General features: G+C 39.6%; 1 protein-coding gene across 4 annotated transcripts in view; it reads left to right on the top strand.

Moving 5' to 3' along the window:
* Window positions 1–22,875, top strand: part of ATE1 (arginyltransferase 1) — a 60,928-nt gene that overhangs the window by 16,424 nt on the left and 21,629 nt on the right. For all 4 annotated transcript variants that reach the window (XM_072340478.1, XM_072340477.1, XM_072340476.1 and 1 more), the window contains exons 8-10: window positions 5,453–5,485; window positions 10,740–10,921; window positions 13,125–13,224. In XM_072340478.1, coding sequence (XP_072196579.1) covers window positions 5,453–5,485; window positions 10,740–10,921; window positions 13,125–13,224 — 315 coding nt within the window. The remainder of the gene's footprint in view (window positions 1–5,452; window positions 5,486–10,739; window positions 10,922–13,124; window positions 13,225–22,875) is intronic.

Raw genomic sequence — 22,875 nt, 5'->3', positions numbered from 1 at the left:
GCAGGCTTGATGGCTACTGCTTGAACACTACTTGGATTTTCACTGGAACAACCATAGCATACAGCTCAGTGTATCGCTTCTGTTGTTCAGCATACCAGATACAGCCATACCTGTACCAGCTGCTCAGGTTGAGTCAGGTGTGGTTTCCTTGCATTGCACAGCTGCTAGATGGAGGTAGCCTGCCGACAGAGCTTGGGAAGTGATGGGCTGCAGAGCTGAGAAGAATCAGGAGTTAGGAGTAGGTCCTGTTGGCATCTGGGATCTGGATTGAGCTTTACAGCCTGGATTTACCACCCTGATGTAGCTGTAGGTGTCAGTGTTTGTCACAGGGGAGTTGGACCAGGTGGCATTTGAAGGACCCTCACATCTCGATTCTATGACTTTCCATGAAAATTTAATGAAGAAAAACTATAGATGATGAAATGATCCATAGAGTTGTGATTGGTGTAGAAGTTGGTACAGCTTGCGTGCTTAAACAGCGCTAATGGAACGTGTGCGAGCTCGAGCACGTTGTTAATTATCAATTAACAATTAAATCAAATTGCTGCTCTCTTGTAATGTGGGTAAGAGAAAAAGTACTTACATGTTGTCAAATAATTGAAGTAAGGCACATGAACATGAATGATTCTATCATTTACCACAAATTCTTATTTAAAGGACTGTTTGCAGACAATGTTCTGTGCACTTTGGGTCCAAATTCCTTGCTAATACCCCTGATGCAGCTGTATAACCAGCTCTGCAATGGTTGCACTTCATGCTTTGTGGGGCTGTGCCACTCTGATGGTACTTTTTTTTTGGCCACTTTAAGAAAACAAACAGATTAACATTATCAAATAATGTTCCAAGAATCAGGTACGTCATTAATGTGATTTTTAGTCTTCTTATGGTGGTGTTTGCCTTAAGGAAAAAGGCTGAAGTGTGACCGAAACAAGCAATGTGCAGTGATACAAGTATAGAAAACATTTCCATAAATAATCATAAAAATAATCTACAGTAGTTTCTAGAAAGAACAGTTTATTGCTGTTTGGACCTACTGAAGCGAGTGAATTATTTAACTTTTCATGGGTGTTTTATAATGACAAGCTTGTAGAAGAATAGTGTATGTGTGTCAGTTCCCTCTGCAAAGCTGGCTGGACACTCGCTTTACTTTGTGCTTAACCAAATATTTGTCTTGGAAGGAAAGAATTTAACAACACACAAAAGATATGCTGTTTGAAAAGGTGCAAGAAATTACTGAAATAGGTATGTTTGTTTTTTTTCTTTTCTAGCTTCTTTAATTGGCTCCCAGAAATACACTCAAACTACTATAGGAAACTGAGCAAGGAGCCTAGGAAACGCCGAGGAGCACATGCTGATCAACTCCAAGTTGGTATCAGCAGTCGACTCCAAACCCTTAGGTCACTCTAACCTAGTATCCTATTTCTTTGGCTAGTGAGAGAATGTGTAAAAGACAAACCAAGCCTTTGTGGTTATTGTAGCCTCCTTAGCTTGCCTAGGCAGCAATGCACTTTTTAGAACGCTCTTGAATGCGTTTTTGTCATCAGAGTTAATGGCAGCACTCACTGGTGACTGGTTTGGTGGGCCCAGACCCTTTGCCATTGGTATCTCTTACTGTGCTGGCTTACAGAGCTGGTGCTGGTCTGCCTGCTCCATTCTCTGTATGGCATTCTGCTGTGGATCCATTGATTTTTATTCTTTAATTGCCTATAAGAACCCAAACATTTAGGTGTCCTGACAACTAAGCCAGTTGTCCGTACTGTTTCATTTCAGTTTCTGCATCCCAGTTTACATGGTTTTCCTTATTTTGACACTGAATTTTCTACACAAGCACTTTACTGTAACAGATCTCTGTTATTTTAAGAGTGATATTCTCTTAGGAAACAAAGGCAGAGTGATTTTGGTCACTCTGTAATGAACTGAAATGTAAATGTTGTCCCATCAGCAACTATTTGTTTTGTCACTCTAATGATCCTTGCTGTGAAAACTGCACTTTAGACAGTCATAATTCAAATTGACTCTTTCCCTATTGACTGGCTTTCAAATGCCTATATTTCATCTTTGGCTCTGTGCTCTCTAAAGGCTTTTTCTTTTGCTGTGTATTTCTGACTTTTGTCACTCTGCAAGTGAAGATGAACAACGAGAGTTAATGTTTGACAGCGAAGATGTATTTATTTCAGCTTGTAAGTTACTGGGCTACCAGGTGAAACCCGTGCTGGGTTGGCATCCAAAGCGTCTGAATGGCTTCCTTTGCCTGTACAGCCTTCCAGTTTTATTGCAGCTTTGTAAAGGTGTGCATGTGCTTTTACTAGGTTATCTTTCTGCTCTCTCCTTCCAGTTTTAATCCTTAGCAGCGTAATCTTCTCTCAGTCAACTGAAATTAATTTGCACCGAAGAATGGATCTTGGGGGTTTCATATATATAGTTTTTAAAAGACTTGAAGCTTTTGAAATTCAATTTGAAATTAAAATGAGAAAAGTATGACTTTGTGAAAGGAATTTCAATTGTGCCCATGTGACAGGTTGATTTATTTTACATAAACACCAGCTTTTGACTGCATTTCTTTCATGGTCCGTTGGTTCATTTTTTTGGGCTGTGTTCATAATCATCCTGCAGTCTTAAAAATGAGTTTGTTACTCAAGAAAATGAATCTCATGTATAGCTGAGCTTAAGTACACATGTAGACAAGGTGTTTTCCTGTGTTACAATGGGTGGTGTGAATGGAGAGTATGTGTTGAGATGGCAACAAAGGTTGATAACCGAGGTTGGAGCATCTAAGATATCTGTTACTTTCCTACTCTGTGTGCGAATTAAATTCTTCCTTATCAAATGAATCACTTCATTTGATTCACAATTTCCTGAACTGTTCTTGAGCTTGATTAAGAAACCGATCTGACCTGGGAACTTCAGCAAACATAAAGGGATGAACTAATCTGTAATAAAACTTGCAGTGTTTCATTCCGTTAAGTCTGCGGTACAAATTCAAATGCAGTAAATTTTTTTCCTAGCCACCAGTGGAGACGGTTGCAAGTAGAAGTTATGCTTGGAACACTTGGAACGTCCCCCTCACCCAACGTGGGGCCTGGAGAATCCACACAGCTATTTGAAAAGTGGTGTTGGCTCCGATCTCTCACCCATAGGGTTTGACTCGCACTATAAAGCTAAAGTTGCAGATTAAGAACTATCGGGGGTCTTCTGACATCAAAATTAAGAACACATGGTTTATTCTTCTGGTGCCTGCGCATTCTGAAGGCATTGGCTGTAGTGACTGATGCACGAGCACCGGAGGAATTTGTAGATGTCTGTTCTTTATTTATGGGAGCATAACTCGATAATTCAAAGTTTGAGTTACTTTTGTTCTCCTCAAATACTGTCTATGGGTTGTTGTTGTTTTTCTCCATCGTGCTCTCTGTCCCTACCCAGCAAATCATAACAATTCTGGAGCTGAATTAAGATATCAAAGTAACTTGTTTTTCTAAGCTCGGTAATTTAGGGTGCTCTGGTGATGAGCACATCTAAAATAGCCAATTGTGGAAAATGCACATTACTTTGTTTTCAGTAGCAGCTCCATAGATATCCAGTGTTTATCCTAAAAGTTTATCATTCATTTACTTCTCAGAAAGGGTGTTGAGTCACTGGTATGGGCTGCCCAGGGAGGTGGTGGAGTCACCGACCCTGCGGGGTGTTCAAGGAACAATTGGGTGTTGTGTTGAGGGACATGGTTTAGTGGGAGCTATTGGTAATGGATGAACGGTTGGACTGGATGATCTTTTAGGTCTTTTCCAACCTTGGTGATTCTATGATTCACTCGTAGGTCAGCTAGAATATGACTGAGTGTTTGAGAGGGAAAAGGTATCTGAAGACTGATTCTGTGAAGCCCTGATTCTTCTAGCATCAGCAGCGGAATACCTTTCAGTGCATCTTAAAGGACAGTGAAGTTCAGTGTTCACTTTGAACTACACTGGGAATGGTCCACTTAACATTTGCAGATCCATATATATCCCAGCGGCTGCATTTTTATTAATAAAATCTGATTTTATAGCTTTTTTGGAAGGAAAAATGTAGTAGTTATAACTACTTAAGCTATATAAAGAATGTGGTCCTGGGTGGCTGAGGCTGACGGGGTGTTCAGGACCACATCCAGGTAGGTCTGGAGATCTGCAAAGAGGAGACCCCAGCACAGCTTCCTGGTGGTCAAATGCTTTGCAAGTAGTTCCCTGCCTTTTGATGCATCTCCCTATAAGAAGAAAACTCTTGTCTCATTTAGCTGAGGAATTTGTAGAATTCTTGACCAAAAAACTCTTGTCAGTGATTGGTTTTCTTGTGGGTATTATTGTACTCTTTTTATCAAGCCTAACATTTCAAGTTCCTGTTTATTATTCTTTACAGTTTGTTAACCACTGACTTATTAAATCATTCAGCTCATTACAGGAGGGGAGGGAACTGTGTAACACAAACTTAGCTGTTTAACAAAGGAATGTTTTGGGGTTAAATACAGACCAGAACTTTGTAATATCTTTTAATACGTTTTATGTAGAGTCTACCAGTAAGGAAGTATTTGTATCAAATAAGTAAATGCTGGTGAGTAAACAGCTATTATATTTTACTGCTCTTAGAATCTTGACCAAGCTCCAGCTCATTAAAGCTCGCCTATTGTTTGATTATCTGTAGCACAACGTTTCATACTGAGTTAAGAATCCAGGCTTGAAAATATTTGCACTTTCAGGAAGTTGGTTCGTTTTTTTCCCTTTCCATCTTCTTTATATTTGACCAGACTTGCTTCTAATAGTGATTAGAAATAGCCTTGATCAATTCATACTGAGAGACGTGATGGCCCTAAGCCCCATCCTTTGGTGATGGGACATGCACAATGGAACTGTGTGCCCCGGTGGCGCAGCGGTAGAATTCCCGTTTGCAACACCAGGGGGCCCGGGTTCAAATACCCCCTGTGGAGCAGGGGGTAGAAGTGCCGCTCTGCTACACAGAGGGCTCGAATCCCGGGAGTTGGACTCGATGATCTCTAAGGTCCCTTCCAACTCGCACAATACTATGATACTATGATGATACTATGAACTATGGGGAAGGGTTTCCTGTTGCAGGAGGTCCCACAGAAAAGCAATGTGTAATTGAGAATACAAGACAGATCTGTGTTATGGGGTGATAATTCTCTCTCATCTCATTTTTAAATATCTTCTATTTTATAGGGTTAAGTGACTTGGATAATTATTTATTGTATTTACTTGATCGCTTACCAGAAAGGGGGAGTTTGTTGGGAGATTTTATTTCAACTCCTGAAATTTGTTGTTTTTCTTTTCAAGTTATAATGTTTTGAGAGCATGTACTTGTCTGAGCTGTAATGTATCCTGAAGCATTACTAACATTCTTATTGTTTTTCTACTTTGCATATTTGGACCGTCTTCTGGGCCATATTTTTGATGTCTCTACCTTGATGCAGTTCACACGATTCCTCTGTGATTCTCCCCTTGAGGTAAGTATTAATTCTCGACACAAAATGTATTCTTTCCTCTTCATTTTCTGTAGTTGGTACATTATGGGTCTAGATGGCACAGATGGGTGTCACGGTGTTGTATCATCACAGCCAGTAAGCAAGGTAACACTGAATCTGTAAAGGAGTCTGAGGAGGTGGATAATGAGCTACTCCTGAATTTCACATAACTGCATGAGGAAAATAAAACAAAGGCAGAAATTACTGTACTTTTCTTTTAAAGAAAAGAGTATGTTACTAAATAATTTACTGACCATGTATTTGACTCTAGTCTGAGTTAAGACTTGTGGAGAGATGCTGCTGTTTCTTTTCCAACAAGCAAACTGTAGTAGATTTGTTTCACTGTCTTTCTTGTTAGTCTTAAAGAGTGAAGTACCGCGTGACTGTAATGAAATTGTCAGGTTATGGTAATTACGCTGGTAATGCGATATGTCGCAGTTTGAATGAATCCATGTGTGGAGAGTTTGTTGCTTTTACTCTGCTGAGTCCACTGGCCTTTGCATTCCTGAAAGCTGAAGAGTAATAGAGCTCATTAGGCTTTATAGGAAAAGGGCTTTTATCACCTCGTCAACTCAGGCAGCAGACTGCTATTATATTCTTAATTTTGTATGGCTACGTCAATGTTGATGCACGCTTCCCCGCCAGGTTTATACCACTATTGTTTCTTACAGACACTTTTTATTGACATTTCGGAGCTTGAATTAAATTTTGTGTGGCACCACTACAGATGTCTTCAATTAGATGAAGTTAAATAAAAGAGGTTGTGTATCAGAGGCCAAGAGATTCTTGAAATTCTTCATTCTGAAACAGTTGCCACAAGAAAATCTAGTAGTGAGCGGCCTGTTTACTCTTTAGAACAAAAATGATTTAAAATCAATTCTAAGCTTTACACAATTTCAATTTGTAACTTATTTTATTTTAATTTTAATAAATAAGTAGCAATGCCTGAACTCTTCCTGTCTTTATTTCTTCACCTTACTGCTGTTTAGTTTCAGTTTTGGCTCTGGGCTCTGGCAGACAAGAATAGAATAGTTTAAAAAATACAGTTTGCAGAAGCAGAAAACTAGGCAATTTTCTAGCAGTAAACAGGGTACAGCAGGGAACTGATTTTGGTTTTTGTTCCGTGTTCCTTTCCTCTCAGAAGCTATATCTGAATGTTTGTCATTTTACCCCAGTGGTTCAGCACAGGAGAATGGCTTACCATTGGAATCACAGAATGGTTGGGTTGGAAAGGACCTTTGAGCCCATCCAGTTCCAACCCTCTGGATGGTTTTAGGGAGGTTGGTACTTCAAGATGCTTAGGTTTCCTTTTAATCTAATTCTATGATTTTCTGTTATGGGCTGCCTTTGCACTCAGCTCTTGCTGGCACAGTCTGTGGCAGTGTTGAACCATGGTTGTAATAGAGAAGTGTTTTCTTGTGTTCAGAGTGAATTTCATATGTTTATTTAGGTAGAGCCCATTGCTTTCTGTCCTGTCAGTGGGCACTGCTGAGAAGAGCCTGGCTCCCTCATCTTTACTCCCTCCTGTCAGTTGTTATACATATAAACAAAACCTTCCCGCAGGTTGTCTGATTTTGATCTCAGCTCTTTCCTTGTATGTCAGATGCTTCAGTCCTTAATCATCTTTATGGCCCTTCATGAGTCAGTCTGTATTTCCCTGTTCTGGGCTGAGTGCTCCAGTTGCATCCTTACTAGTGTGGCATAAAGAGGGATTTATGCAACAGAGCTACCAATGCCTCCCCTTGAGCTGCTGGCTTTTTCTTTCCTCATTTTTTTCCCCCCCTCTTGTTTGGATGGAAGCCTGTAGTGCTGCATCTCTGCTGACACAGCCTGTATTTGTAGGCCTCATCTTCACTAATCCCTAACGAAAGGAGGAGACAGTAGTGAACAGGAGATATGTTAGTAACCAAGAAAGATAGTAATTTACCATATGGCAGGTTTTGAGTGTGTGCCTTTGGGAGAAGAACTGCTGGAATTAATCACTTCACTTTGGCAAATAATTTCCACTAGAGGTAGAAATCAAGAGTTTCCCTGTTGTTTTTTAATTTATTTTGTATAAGGTAGCATGGATTTCATATTTTATTCCTTCTTCCATCCACAGCAGAGAGTAAAATGGAAACGTTCAAAGTAGGAGTTGTCATGAATCCTCCCAGAGAAAAACAGTCTTGCAGTTATCAGAGTTAAGACACGTTTTCATGGTGGATGGTACAGCGCCTTCTATAGCTGCATACCAGTCTGGGTTAGAGGTTAACTAGTCTAATTTCTATATTATTAATAACACTAAAATGTGTTAGAAGTAAAGTGAAAGACCAGTGTGCTTTGAAGAAAATTGAGTGCTCTCACCATCAATTGGGGTTTCATTATAAGCACTTATTACATCGAATTGTATTAATTAGGGCAATGTGTAATGCCAGACAATATTAAATATTTAAATGTTAATAATGTGTTATAAATTATGACCAATCAGCCATTCATGAAGAAAATATAGGGCAGAAATAGCTACGAAAACTAGGGAGTATTAATAGTTCCTAATAATAGCACATGTAATTACGCCTTAACTCTCATAGCCAGAGTTTTAGCTCTAGTTTTAGTGGTTAGTCTTTTCATATAACTTATTTAATGAATATAAACAAAACACATGGTTAGTTTTAAAAGTTTGCATTTCTTTTTTACATGTGTTCTTTAGGATAGTGGGGCTTTTGCTTCAGATGATCAGCAGCTCCTATCATTTCAACATTAATTGCATAAGGAAGTAGGAGGATATTGGTTTGGATCTCTCTCTTTCCATGTAACATCTCTCACATTACATGTGTTGATTCATTACCCGGAGAAATGGTGATGTTCAGTAGCAAGAGCAGCACGTGTAGTATAAAAGCTAACGTGTTATTTTGTGTTGATAAGTGGTCTCCTCTCTAGTGGGACATGTATGATGTCCCATGTATATTTCACGTAGCCTTTGACAGTCATGGTCCCCTGTGGTTGTATCGGCCATGTGAAATGGTATAGCCTGCTCAAAGAGAGGGTTTCCTATGCTGGGCCTGTTACACATCTAATGGTCTGAATGGTATGTGAGAAATCAAGGCCAAGGAGCCAAGTATTCATTGAGAAATTGGAGAAAACACAGTACTTACAAATGCTACAAAGGATTATATTGTATGAAAACTTTTCAAGGAGGAGGAGAATGTGCTTTTAAAAAATGCTATTTACTTTATGTAACAGATCCCTGAACATTTTGCCTGAAATGAGTACTGTGCTTGTTATCCTTGTTAAAGAACACAGCCTCTTTTATGTCTGTAGATTTCTTTGTAATTGAGTTAGTGGAATAACACTGTAGTTCATGCCTCACTAAAAGTTCTCTACTGAGCTGATGCTGCAGTTGGCAGATGTGACTGAGCCCATGCTATGCCATTCCAAGGTAGGGCTCCCTTACACACAGCAGTCTTTTACCTGTAGGAGAAAATCCTTTCCATGTTGTTGCAGGCAATCTTTTATAACATTTAATCATTTCTATGCAATTCATTTTTGAAAAAGAAATGCAACCTGCTTTATCTGCTTATTTAAATCAATCATGTTTTTTCCCCTTGGATTGATTCCATTTTTCTGTTGCCTGCTGCACCGTGGTGGTTAAGAACTTAACCTGGTCTCTTAGGGTTACCCTTAAAGAGATCTTTCTTATTCCAAACTCTCAAGCTTTGAATATGACCCATCTTAAAGACTTTCATATTGGCTACATGATTTCATTTGGCTCTACTGAAAAACTGAGGATATTGTATGAAACAGTGATTACCCGATGTGAAGGCTTCTCCTAAATGAAGAGAACCTCACTATTCCCATCTAATATCCTCTTATTCTCCAGATTTAACTCTCATGTATTTGATCATTACACTTTTATGATATCTTCTGCTACATACCCAGTTTAATGCTACACGAGTGAATATTGTACAGCCTTTATTTTGGGACTTAATGGTTGGGTAAGTCTGTTGGAATGATTTTTGTCCAAGTGATTGATTTCTTTTGACGCACGTGGTAACAATTAGAATAACTTCTACTGCCCGTCATCTCTTCAGTCTACGCTACTGTATCAAAATACTTGATTAAACCCTCCTTCTGCTGTTGTAATGCAAAACAGTTGGTAATAGCAGGTAGTACTGTCAGATTTATTGAGTGAGAAGCTGCTTTCTGAAGATCTGGCTGTACAGTGAAAAGCACAACTAGATGGGTCATTTAATTGAGCACTGTGAAATTCAGGACTGAAGTAACTTAATGTTGGAGGGAAAGGCGCACTAGAGTCAGTTGCACAATGCAATTTAAATTAGGAGATAATCTTTGTAATATGAAGCATCCTGGTTTAGGCGCTTTTACCCAGTGTGGAGGTGCACTTTGCTGTGTGTTCAAAGCACAGTGTGCATCAGCAGTGGTCTTGCAGAAGCTGTTCTTTGTGGGCTGATGCCAAGAAACTCCATAAGTTCTGACGCAAGACAGAGCTCCAGGTTTTTAGATGCAAGTTCTTTAGTTGGTCATAAAGAGTAAAGCCTACGTAGTGAGCTGATAAGTGCTTTTTGTAAACCTATTCTCAAGGAATCTCAGTGGCTACACTGAGAAACTGAACTTCAGTGACCAGAGGTTGCTGATCCACAGATACACAACCAAGATGACGAAGGGCCCAGAGGGCAGGATGTGTGAGCAGCTGAGCTCCATGGATCTGCTGGGCACGGAGCAGAGCAGGCTCAGCCAATTCCTCATGGCAGCTCACAGGGAAATGAGGGGAAGCACTGAGCTCTGCTCCCTGGGGTCCGGGACCAGGCCTGAAGGGGAATAGCATGGAGCTGCATCAGCTGTGGGTAAAGGAAAAGCTCTCCCCAGAGGACAGCAGGCACAGAACAGCTGCCCAGGGCAGTGGGTACGGCCCTGAGCTGCCTGAGTTCGGGGGACTGCTGGGACACCACTGTCAGACATTGGGTTTGGGTGATGCTGTGTGGAGCTGGGGTTGGACTCGATGGTTGTTATGGGTCCCTGCCCACTGTCTGTGATTCTAAAATTCTATTCTACAGTGAAAATAAAAAATGATATAGAGAATTAATATTGTTTTCCCTGTTTCTCAAATTCCTGTTTTCCTTTCTCTAAAAGTGTATAGCAGGAAAGATTTTTCACAGTATTTTCTTTTAAAATCCCCATCTAAAACTGTTTTTATACTGGAAATCTACCAGTCTGATAATGAGATCCTGTTTCTTCTCAGGCAGAGAATCCACCGAATGGACCAGAATGTGGCTATGGTTCTTTTCACCAGCAGTACTGGCTAGATGGGAAGATAATAGCTGTGGGTGTCATTGATATCCTGCCCTACTGTGTGTCTTCTGTCTATCTGTACTACGACCCAGACTATTCCTTCTTATCTTTGGGAGTCTACTCTGCGTTACGGTAAGAGGATTTTTGTTTTCTGGTTAGATGTAATAGTAAGAGTTGATGCTTATTTCTAACTTGAGACTTAATTCCACTCTAAACATGCTGCTAACACTCTCGCTAGCAAAAATTAATTCTCAACAGTTAGCTGCGTACCTAAATATATTCTACATTTTCCTCATCTTTCTAATTAACTAAATACTTTTAACGATGAAAAACTTGGAAGGGAAATACCTGGTCTTTATTCGCTAGAGAATAATTTAGTATTGCTTGGTTTCAGCAGAGAGAAGTGTCTTTTTTGTTTGGATGGAAATAATTCTTCCTTTGCCTTAGCTTAGTCACCAAATGAAATTAATCACTTCTATACTTGTGTGCACAGTGAGATCGTAAAAGCTGTCTTCTGAATTAGTGGTTTCCTGCTATACTAGAGCTGAGTATATTTTCAGGTTTGTTAATCTCATTACCTTCTGTCTGACAGACGGAGTAATCCTGTGAATTTTAAAGCTTTAGGTTAACTATCACCTGTTGTGAGTGTATTCCTCTCTTTGTAGAGGTGAATTTTGTGTTTTGTGAATAATCTACTTATGAATTACGCAAATGCATCTGTCAGGAGCTGCCTCGCTAAGTTCACTGCTAAGTTGCTGACATCGGTTTAATGGTTTGTCACTGCAATCACACCTCTCCATATCTACCATGTGCTGGGCTTCCAGCAATCACACCTTTAGCCAGGTTAGTTTACTGAGTAGAAGACTGCTTCAGCAACCTGCTTATTAGTGAGCTGAGCTCTTAGTGATCAACCTGTTAGTACTGGAGCTGGTGCAAGAGCTATGGTGGAGCCATGAGGCTGGACAGAGTGCAGAACCTCCCCACTCTGGTAAGCTTCTGGATCGGTTAAGCTCTGTGAGCAGCTTTTCCTGTTGCTTTTGGCAAGAGTTGGAAAGTTTAGGCAGGAAAGGGCCTCAGGGCATCTCTGGTCTGGTTCTGGTTCAGATTGGGGTAACTTCTGAGTTGTTGTGTGATTTAATGTAACTGTCAGTGCAGCATCTCATTTGGTCTGTAGTTAAAAGAGTCTGAGTTACCACTTCTCTGAATCAGAAGGAATCAGAAGTAACAAGTAGAAAAACATTGGAATGACTGTGATGTAGAAACAATCTTGGTTTCTATTAGTGGTCAGGACTTAAATACAAACACGATACTTAAAATTAAACTTCTGTTTTTAATGCAAGTTGCCATAAGCAAATTCTAAGAGTTGTTTTTCAGTACCTTTATGTATCACATCACTTTATGTAATAATAGGCTGACATAATCCATGCTTATGAATTCTTGAAATGATTTAAACTTATCTACCTAATAAATATAAGGCTTTGTCATGGCAGTGTGCTTGTGTGGCTCAACTTGTGAAAAAGCAGCTTGTAAATTCTGCTGCATTTAAAGCAATAAAAGAGTTCTCAGTAGGCTTGGGGGGGTGGGGACAGCCTTGTTCTCTTTTCAGAAAGGGGGGGGAAAAAAGCCCTTAAGAGTTGGGGAGGATTTAGGAAGTTGCGAAGGAATCTGATACCTTAAAAGCTGTTGCCAATTTTACTCCGAGGAGGTTAAACTGCACTGCAGAGCTATCACTTCTACTTCATGCTATTCAGAGAATTTTTGCTCCCGAGTCGTAGAAAGGATGCAGTTTTGAACATCTTTTGAAATAAGGAGGCATTTGAGTACAGAGTCAGGAGAGAAGAGACTATGTGTAATATATGAGTCCAAGAAAAGGTTGGGGGAAGCTAAGCAGGACATACTGAGTGATTCTTATTGTTGTTTTTTGGTACCTACAATCATTAGCAGTAGGTAACCAGAATATTCATAATCTATGTTTTGTAAGAGGGAGAAAAATGCTTCAAGTTCTTCTGGAATTTAGCACCGAAATACTGAGTTTTGTGTTGATGAACTGAGTGTATGTAGGACTGCTACTACAGCCCAACCTCATTACTTTATGGTCATTAAAAGTTTTCTTCACTCTAAGTCTTTTCGAGTTGGTCACATGGCAAGGCAAAAGGCAAAGATGGGTGTTTTTAAGCCGCACACAATGTTTTGTTTGTTATCTTCATTGTTTGATAGAAGACTGGACCTTCAATAAGTCAAAAGCCAGGTGGTTGGAAAGAGTTTCTTTGAATGATGAAACAAATGTAGGGGTTGTATTCATAAATAATTAGTCCTTTTTGTTTTCCTTTCGTAGGGAAATTGCTTTTACTAGGCAACTTCACGAGAAAGCTCCTGATCTCTGTTTTTATTATATGGGTTTCTACATCCATTCGTGCCCCAAAATGCGATACAAGGTAAAGTGTGTTTTTACTTCTTTCCTTTGTGTACAATTATTCAAAGCATTTGACAGTTCTCATAGTAGCATAATATTTTTGTAAGTGTCGCTTTGGATTTCCAAATAGGCTTTACATGGTTAAACGTGGACGCTGGTTACTCTTTAACTTGACTTTGGATTATTTATTTTTTTTAAAGCTTAGCTGCATGTGGTATTTATTACAAGTTGGCTTAAAAGCTGTTCACTTGGAGAGATTTTCGAGGCTGACAGATAATAGTTTGTCATTTGCTTACCTGGGTGTCTCGTGTTTGCTGTATATCTGGCAACAGACTGAAATTCTCCCTTTTTTTGTGTGTGTTTGACTGAATATTTGTGGAACTGTTGCTTAGTGACCGTAGGCAGAGATAGCATGACTTCCTGGGGCTTACTCTGCAGATAAAACTATGGGAAGCCAGATTGTTAGGAATTTTGGATCAAGTAACAGAAAGGGTCAGGAGAATCCCAGAACGTTTGGCACAACCAGTATATCACCAAATCTCCTTTGTAATCCCTGTTAGGCTCTACTTTGTTTAGACTTATATGCCCAAGGGTTCATCTCTTCTCTGTTAGATCCCATCTTTTCTTTACAAAGATATCGTTCTTTGTCAATATTGCTGCACCGTATCAGAATAGTGAAAATTGACAGAGATTTGTTGAACGTTTACAAGTAATGATGTATGTTAATAACAAGGAAATGTGGAAAGCAAATGATATATAGCTCAAGAGTTCAGTGTGTTCTTTTTTCATCCTCAAAGCATGCAAAAAACCTGCATTTTCAGCTTGTTTTGAAATAGTCAAAAAGCAGTAAGTGACGGCTGTGAAAGAAAAGCCAAAACACTGAAATGAATTGTAAAGCTAAGCAATGAAGTGCTTCTGGGTGATGCTTTTGCCCTTGTGAAGTGGTTGGTAGAGCAGAGTAGGAAGAACTGCCTTGGCAGATTGAACGATTTAAGCAACGCCTGCTTGTCTTAGTGGCATAACGTGTTGAAAGCCTTGCCTGGCTCTGGTTTAAAGAGGTGTTAGAGGTTCCCTTTTCTTAGTGACTTCAGTCTGGGAGAAGGAAAGGCTGTAGGTAAGTGTTACTGAACAGGTGCCATATATGCAAATTAAATGGACTGAAGAGCTAACCACTGGTTTTTATTTTCTGCTTGTCACTTTCTCAGCAACTTGTCTGTGCAAGGATGTTTAGGAATGGAGGCTGGGAACAGCATCCTTCTATAAGCAATGTCATCTAAGAACACGCACGTTACATTTGCTTACAGTGCAATCACAGGATTTTGGAAATCCTAGGAAGCTTTCCTTCAAGCCACAGGTTATCACCAGTAGAAATTGCTTATGCTGACATTTCTATTTGATTTTTTTAAAAGAAAAAGGCAAAAACGCCTGAGTCTGAGCACTGGTTTTCACCATACTGCCTTTTGGAGCTCACGTTTGTCAGGCTGAATGCTTTTGAAGAAGCCTTTTCTTTTTTTCCTGCTGACAGGGGATGTGTAAAGAACAGCGACTTGATGTTGATTTAAGGAGTTTGACAGGGTTCCACTTTGCATTAAGTCAGTCTCAGTCTTCTGCACAAAACCTGGCTGAAATAATTGGGGATCTGTGCAACAGACTGTTCTGCTCGTTTATGTTATAATCCGAGAGTGATGAATTAATGTTGTCTGCACATGAACATAGCAGAATGTTTTAAATACACCGCTCCTAGCTTGGAGGTATAGATATCTAACAGCAAATGTCAGTCTTGTTCTACATGGGTACTCCATTGGAATGCAAGTTGTAGACATCTCCACTACAATCAGCAGTGCAGCTGTTGGATGGGTGGCTGCTGCTAAGCATGTTGGGGCAGAACTCATCTCATTTTTGGTGGCCAGCCTGTGACATTTTCATCTTCTGCTTTTACAAATGATACAGTTTTCGATGTAAATGGTGTGTGATGTGATGTCCAGTGAAGATCAGAGGCCTGAATGTAATGGAAGAGTATCCTCAAAGGCAGGGTGGGTTTCCAATGGCTCAGGAATAGGGCTGAGAAATCCTGAATTATCAGCAGCAAGCTAAATGGGTAAAGAGCATCATCGACCACAGTGGATCAGATTGGTAATTACGCAAGTCTTGAAAAGCAAGCTTTCTTTTGACTCCTTTCTTCCCTGTTCCTTTGGTTCCCAAACAACTTGCATTTGATTGCAATGTCATTTTCTCTAATGGCAGAGTGCCAGGGAAACTGCAGATGACAAAGGGAATATCTCATCATTTTAGACTAGTTCTTTAGTTCCCAGCTCTTCCTAGGCTTGTTCCGATCTATGGGTTAATGTTTACGTGCCAGTACAATAAAATCTACATTAAACTGAGACAGAAGGATTTCTGTAGTTCTAACTATATTAATATGGAAAAATATGATGAAAAACACAAAGCAGTGGCTTTATTCCATTTTTGGGGGGGGTTGGGAAGGGGTGGATAGATCAGCTACATACAAGATGAAAATGGTTCTGTGTTAAAATTCATGACCTTGTGGTTAAATTCTTCAGGCTTTGTTAGATGTGGTAGTTCTTATGTTGGAAAAGTAGTATCCTGGAAGAATTGCTAGCACTTGTAAGATGGAAAGTCTTTCTCCTAATGTGTTCTGGAGCCTGTGATAAAACTTGAAGTACAAGGTGGTGTTTTATCTTAGGATAATGCTGGACTCAGGTTTGCTTCTCAAGTGTTTATGTTCTGTGTCTGTAAACGTATTTTCAGCTAAAGACATTTGTTGACAAACATATATTCATAGAAATTCAGAACTAAACCAATGTCCACATCAGAGAGATACTTGAGAGCTCTGTCACTGTTTTAATTCTGCCAAGCTTTTGTCTGATTTATCCCACAAGATATTTTGCTGTGGTTCTATGTTATTAAACTTGCATTTTCCAGTTGCTGCTGAGCTCACTGTGATGCTAAATTAACTTCTTTCCATTGTAGCTCTTTGATATTGATTGAGTCTGTTGTTGGGTGACACCAGAAAGACTTTGATTTTGTGCTTCTGGTCTAAGTAGTAAGTCCACTTGCTGCTCCTCACTTTAAATCCTGTTCTCCTCTTAGTTCTTATATTGAGAAGGGAGTGTTGATGAAGTTTGCTATCTGAGTTTCTATACTTAGTGTTGTGGGTATTTTGTGATTATTATAATTTTTTAAATGCTTTTTCAATGTCAATGTTGGCATGCAAATAAGCGCAACCGGAGCACCTACTGTCTCTGGGTTTGGCCAGCCATCCCATTGCCCTGCTGTGAAGTCAGTAAATAAATAACATCAGCAAGCTTTGAACAGACCCATTACCTCCTTGCCTCACTATCTGTGTGCTATTTGAAGACCATTCTGTGATTTGAAGAGATGTTTTGACTGAAATCTTTATCCAGACTTGTCTGCAGGCCAAAGTAAATGGAATTATTTCAAACAGTCTACTTTGGTATCAAGGCATGGCCAGACTTCAGATAGATGGAATACTAGAAAGGGTTCTGAAATGTCAAAAAAGAAACAAAAGGCTGATTCATCTGTGATTAATCTTTCTTGAACTGAATACCTCAGGCTGACTGCGGTCGTAAGCGGTGCCCCTGGAATTTTATAGAGCTCCAGAGCCAATTTCTTTGGCTGATATTAGGAATTTCAGCATCACTCCTCCTGCAGCAGCACGATGCAGCAGCAGCCTGCAGCTCATGCTCCCATGTTGGTCTGCCTCCCACCTGGGGCTTTTTCACCCTTCCTGGCCATGGAACTCAGTTAACCTATACAAATAGCTTGGGTTCCCTGCATGGGCTGAATTGTGTGAAGGAAAAGTAACTTACCACAATGCAGACCTCTGTGATTTTTGGTTGTAAGCACAAGATGCCCCAATTCTGCCACTGAAATAGCTTTGAAAAGCGTCATATTAGAAAAAGCTGGTGTAGGTAAACCTATGTGCTTTATCCTTTTACTTAGCATGTATTAAAGCTGCCACCAGCTGTAAGCCTGTTTTTCTCCATGCTGTCACTATTAACAATGGGAATAGATGATGAACCAAATCAGGGAATGGGACTTGCTGTTGTTGCGTGCAATGCTACCTTCTGATAAAGAATTATAGGTTGAAAAGCTGATGCATACTCATAGAAAGACATACAGGTATTGACAGCACAATCGTTTTGGAGTGTTTTTTGTTTCTTCTTTTGCAGAACCGTTTGGAAACAAGATAACAAAAAGTAAAGACTGAATCATATACTAATAACAATTGTAATGTATAAGAAAATCTGAAAATGATGGATTGCAGAACAGAGTGGAAAATCTCCCTGCTTTTCAATGGCGTCCAGCGTTCTGCATGGCTTGTTACCATAGTTTTTTAGCCACGTTACTTGTACTTTCCTTCCACTTCTTCATGGGACTTCCTCTGTGGTCAGATTACTGCTCTGTGTTGGTATCAGCAGCTGAAGCCAAGCTCTCATTTTCTTGGAGCCATGAATGTGTTCTGTGTGTTCCTTCTAATGGTCTGGGTTAGTGACTGCAGGGAAAAAAGACCACTCTGAGTTATGACTTGGCTTTCGGCATTCAAACCCAAAGGGATTCTCTAGAACTCCTTGAAAATGGCTGGCCAACACTTGCAGTGGTATTTCAGATGATGGACTCAGCTGCTTGATGTCGTCCCCTTCCCCCACCCACCTTTATATTATTTGTTGCTTTCTTTCATAAAAGCTTTTTCCTTGCACATTTCATTGCCCAGAAAACTCCTCCTAGCTGCCTACAGCACACACTGGGTAAAGTACTGAGCATGTTGGAGTGAACAGTGATGGGATTGTGGAGCAGGGTGGATAGATAGTACCACAGGAGGGCAGAAAACAGTTCATCATAGAATATCCTGGGTTGGAGTGGACCCGCAGGTATCACATAATGCTAGTGGTAAATATTTTCTAGTATCTTCTCTTGACTTTGGACAGCGTATCACAGCTGCTCTGTTTCATTTCTTTTTTAATCCTTTAAGATATTTCTCTCCAGGTTGTGAAAATTGGGGCAATGGTGTCGTTATGAGTATTGAAAGCCTTTGTTCTGAGTAGCAACAACCATTATTGAGTGCTGACAGTGGATTTCCAATACAAATAAAAATGCTTAAAAGCAGAGTATCAATTTCCCTGTTTTTATGGCAGTTCAAGATAATGAATGCAATTACTATTATAATTTCCTCTAAGCTGCTGTGTTCTGTACGGTATATAATTGGTAAATGATTATGGCTTCTCTTTGGTGCCTGTGTTGTAGCTGTGTGAGTTTCATGCAAGATTTGCAGGGCTAAAACCAGTCGGAAACCACTTTACCACTAGAAACAAATGCAGAGCTCAGCCGAGTCTTTGGAGTTAAGGAACTTATTTCAAAGAAATGTTCAGAATCTTTTAAGCAATCCCAAATATGACGTGATTTAAAATACCGATATTAAAATATTTGGTGATGATAGTACTGATTCTGTTAATATTTTAATATCAGTAAAGAGTTCCTATTTCATGAACAGCAAGACTGCATCTGTGTATGAATATATATGAAAACATGTTTATAGTTCAGGTGTTCTGAAGAATAAAAATATGGTAGAGGTGCTATTAATCACCTATGTGTGTACATCAGTAGCAACATGTTCTATGTGTTTCACTTGCTGTATTAGGCTTTTCTATTTGAGTTGGTTTTTCTATGCTGTTTCTTTGATAAATATAGTTTTGCTCATATGTACGAGGCCTAAATAAGCAAAAATCTAAGCCTACCTTAATAAAGGCACCCGAGGAAGGGTACAGTTTATTCCATGTAGACTAATTCTGTACCACCAGATGTTTGCGGAGTTATTAGAGGTAACCTGTCTGCCTCTGTCAAAAAGAGCTGCTGAAAAGATTTGCTCAGGACTGTGTTAATAAATCTGACACAAGCCATCTTCTGCATGCTAATAGCTGCTTGGAAGTGTATCATGTCTAATTCATGGCTCTGCATGGTCATGAATTCACTGCTCGTTACTGCCTCGGACTGAATTTGAAGGGGACTTGTAGCAGCTATTAGCAATTAAAGTGAGAAGTGTAGACTGTGAAATATATAGACAAAAGTCACATGGGTTTGGTTTGTTTTATTTTGTTGCTTTTTTTTTTTGAGGGGGGGTTAGGGTGGGGGCGGAATGATTTCTTCCCAATTCACATCGTTAATTTCTCTCTGTCATCCCAGGAATGAGGTCATGGCTCGTGTTTCAGAGTTTTCCATTTATGATACTATAAATTCACTGGTCAGTGCTATAGTAAATGTCAGGTACATGCAAATCAATGTGCTTTTTCCCAGTCTCTAACAACAAGTGAATTAATGAAGTGCTGCTTTGTTGGCTTTGCTGCGTATTTTGTTGACTTAATTATTCGTGGATGCTCTTGCATTGCTGGTTAGCATCCTGAATTTGGTCAGTCTGTCTCTTTGGCTGTTCCCAAAGATGAGTGAATTTAGCATATGCTGAGGCAGCAACCTTACGATGCCCTGATGCACAGGGCTCAATGAGTGCAATGCCTTTGTTTCCCATGCATCCATGTCTCTGTGTGAGGCTACTCAGAGGGATGCAAGTTTTCAAGCTGTGGGCAAAACAGCAAGGATGTTGTGTCCTGGAGAACAAACAGCCCTTTAATTCTGTCACTGAAGCCACCGAGACACGGGTCAGCTTTATCTCTGCACCAGGTCTTTTGAGCCTGCTGATACCTGTATTATGGGAACTCTCACTGAATTTGGTTGCTCTTATTATATTCTTTCTGACTTGTGCTTTTCACTGATGAAATTTGCTTTAATTAGGCACTATTGTCAAGTAGGACTTATTTGATCTGGAAGCCAGGAACTCCTGCTCCTCCTGGCTCTGCTGTATTTCACCTTGCAGCCTTTACAGTAGGAGCTGGTTGACAGGTCAGTTAATCCACACAGGTTTTTAATGTTCTCCAACTTTATCAGAAAGATTTAATAGTGGATACTCTAATGAGGTCTGATTTTATTGAGTCTGTATTTTTCAGAATTATCACAGTATGTTTCTCTGAAGTGTTACATTTAATCTAGACAACTATTCTTTATTTGGAATGGTTATTTTCTTTGAGTTTATTTAGCTGCTCACTGTATGGAGTAGAAGTATATTAACGAGGTTCTATTATTTGTCCTTGGTCCTCGTATTACTCACAAGGAAGGTCCAGTTACACTTGTTACCTTTTAAGATGCATTGGAACGTGTATCTGCCAAAGATTTCCTTTGTCCTTATATGTTGGCAGTTATATCCTTATATATTTTTGTGCTTTATTTGTTTTTCATTGTGTTGTCTGACACAAACTTCCTAAACAATATTATTTCCAACCGCTCATCCACTCACCAAAATAAACCCCTCAGTTACTTTTAATGTTTTCTCCAAATCACATTTTTTTTTAATCCTCCTGCCATTCTTTATGATGTCCAATGGATTTTCTTCAGCACATCAGTTTCTTTCCAGCAGAACGATGCCTAAAATTAGGCCTTCAAATGCTGAGGGCATGCATTACTCACAATGAAGTTAACAATTCTTGTTAGATAAGATGATGCATAGACTCTAGAGACAAGGAGGAAAAAATGGGAATGGAGTATAAAGTTTTCAGAATGGGCTAAACTGGGACTTGGCTGAGTTTTTTTAATGCTAAAGTTGTGCCTGAATGTGAGAGCACAGCGTATATGACCCTGAATCTCACTCATGTCCATTCTGTTTTAACTAAGTGTCTGATACAAGTTCCTGTTTTCATCATTTAGAAGGGAATATTGCATGAAATGAGGTAACAGAGCATTGGGGGGCTTTGTAGTTGTTCCCTACAGGATCTATGGCCATTTTTAGGATGAATTTTGTCATCTTTATTATAGTAAGTGCTAGAAGTGGTTGTTCAAGGAAAAGCGCAAATAAAGAATAAACAAATGCCAGAGCACATAGCTTTAATACTGGATGGCACGTGTCAGTATTTAGTTGTTTTGTGTTGTTTTCTTCTTCTTCACAACACAAGCATGACCAGTAGAGGAGGAGCTTATTTCATACTATCCTGCCAACGTATTTCAGATACGTGTTATTTAAAAATAAATTTGTATTCTCTTTGAATCCTGGTAGGCCCCTGTATTAGAACAGCCAATGGAGTTATGGTTACACACAATTGTTGCTGCTCCTTTAAAGGTTTTCCTTACTTAATCAGAATCAATTCCCAAAGGCTTTCAAGATTTCCCTACTGGGGGAGGCCTCATGAGCTGTTGTCTTCTGCATGTAAGACAACAACCAAACCAAAACCTCATGCATGGTCCAGGCAGTGCCAGGAGATTTCAGTGTATCATGCAAGAGGGTTAACCTTGGGCTGAAAACTCGGTTTAGTTGGTTTCAGCTGAGGAACTGGACTGTCCTGAAAGGAATGAAATTGTTTCAGTTCAGGGAGATATTAATAGCAGTTATTTGCAGCATTATATGTGTAGGATGACTGTGAGATTCTGGCTAGAAAGCTTTCAAAGGACCAGATCATCTATTTTTTTTCTTAATAGAATGTTGCACTGTTTGCTTCTCTTTCCATTCTCACCCCGAATGAAAATGGTAATTCGAAAATGTTTTCACAAGTAAAACTGAGCCAGAATGACACAGGAGAAAGGGGATGAAAACGATCCCATTGTTAACTAATTGAAGAAGAATGGGTTCACGGAGCAAAAGTACACAGGAACCAAATGCTTTGTTTGATCCCAACACAAATGCACTGTTGTTCTATGAATGGGCAGAAGAGGAGATGAGCTTTTTTTGTTCTACTAATATATTGATTTTATTTAAGATACTGAGGCTACTATTCTGCAGGGCTACTTAGTGCTAATGTGTTCAGTAGAGTTTATTCATCATTTGTGAATGCTATTTTTCTCTTTCACATTCTTTTCATTTTATTCTTTTCTGGTTGGCACTGTGTGGCTTGCTATTAATCCTTCTTAATTATCTTCCATTCAGGGGTGGAGCAAAGGGGTTGGCAGCCATTTTTGTATTGCATTCTGTTTGGGGGGTACTTGCTGCTCTTTGCATCCTTAGATCACATCTCCCAGTGGCAGTGAAGGATGCTGAGTAAAATGCTGCATGCATCTCATGAATTATTTGGTTTTGATAGAGCTTGTTTTGGAAGCTTTGGAAGATGGTTTGGTGAATTCATCATCACAAAACTATTCTCAATCATTGAGTGTTGGTAAAGGAATTCTGCACGTTAAATTGTTTCCATCACACTGATGACTGAATCAGGCCCCTGTGGTGACAACCCCACCTTCTCATGAGGCTCTATTATATTCACTTTGAAAAGTGGGAATGACCAACTGCTAAGGTCAAGCCAGAAGCACACGCACATGCATTTACACAGCTAGTAGATGCAAAGCATGCAGGTACGATGACTGCTGTGGAATTCAGTACTGTAATTTCACTTTGTTCTGTTTTGGATGCTTAATAAAAATGGACTTACTTGACAAGAAATCCACTACTTGAAGTTTAATATTTTTGTATCTAATAAGGGAGAAATAATTTGTTAACATAAGGAGGGATTTTGAAAGCAAGTCAGTATGAAAAAGTGCATGTTGAAAGAATGTGTTATTTCTTGCAGGGTATGTTTGCAGTTACGGTTCCCTGTGAATAACTTGA

The sequence above is a fragment of the Excalfactoria chinensis genome, chromosome 6 (assembly GCF_039878825.1).
Source record: "Excalfactoria chinensis isolate bCotChi1 chromosome 6, bCotChi1.hap2, whole genome shotgun sequence".
NCBI lineage: Eukaryota > Metazoa > Chordata > Aves > Galliformes > Phasianidae > Excalfactoria > Excalfactoria chinensis.
Note: the sequence above shows the minus strand (reverse complement) of the source record. Positions and strands in the feature narration are given on the sequence as shown.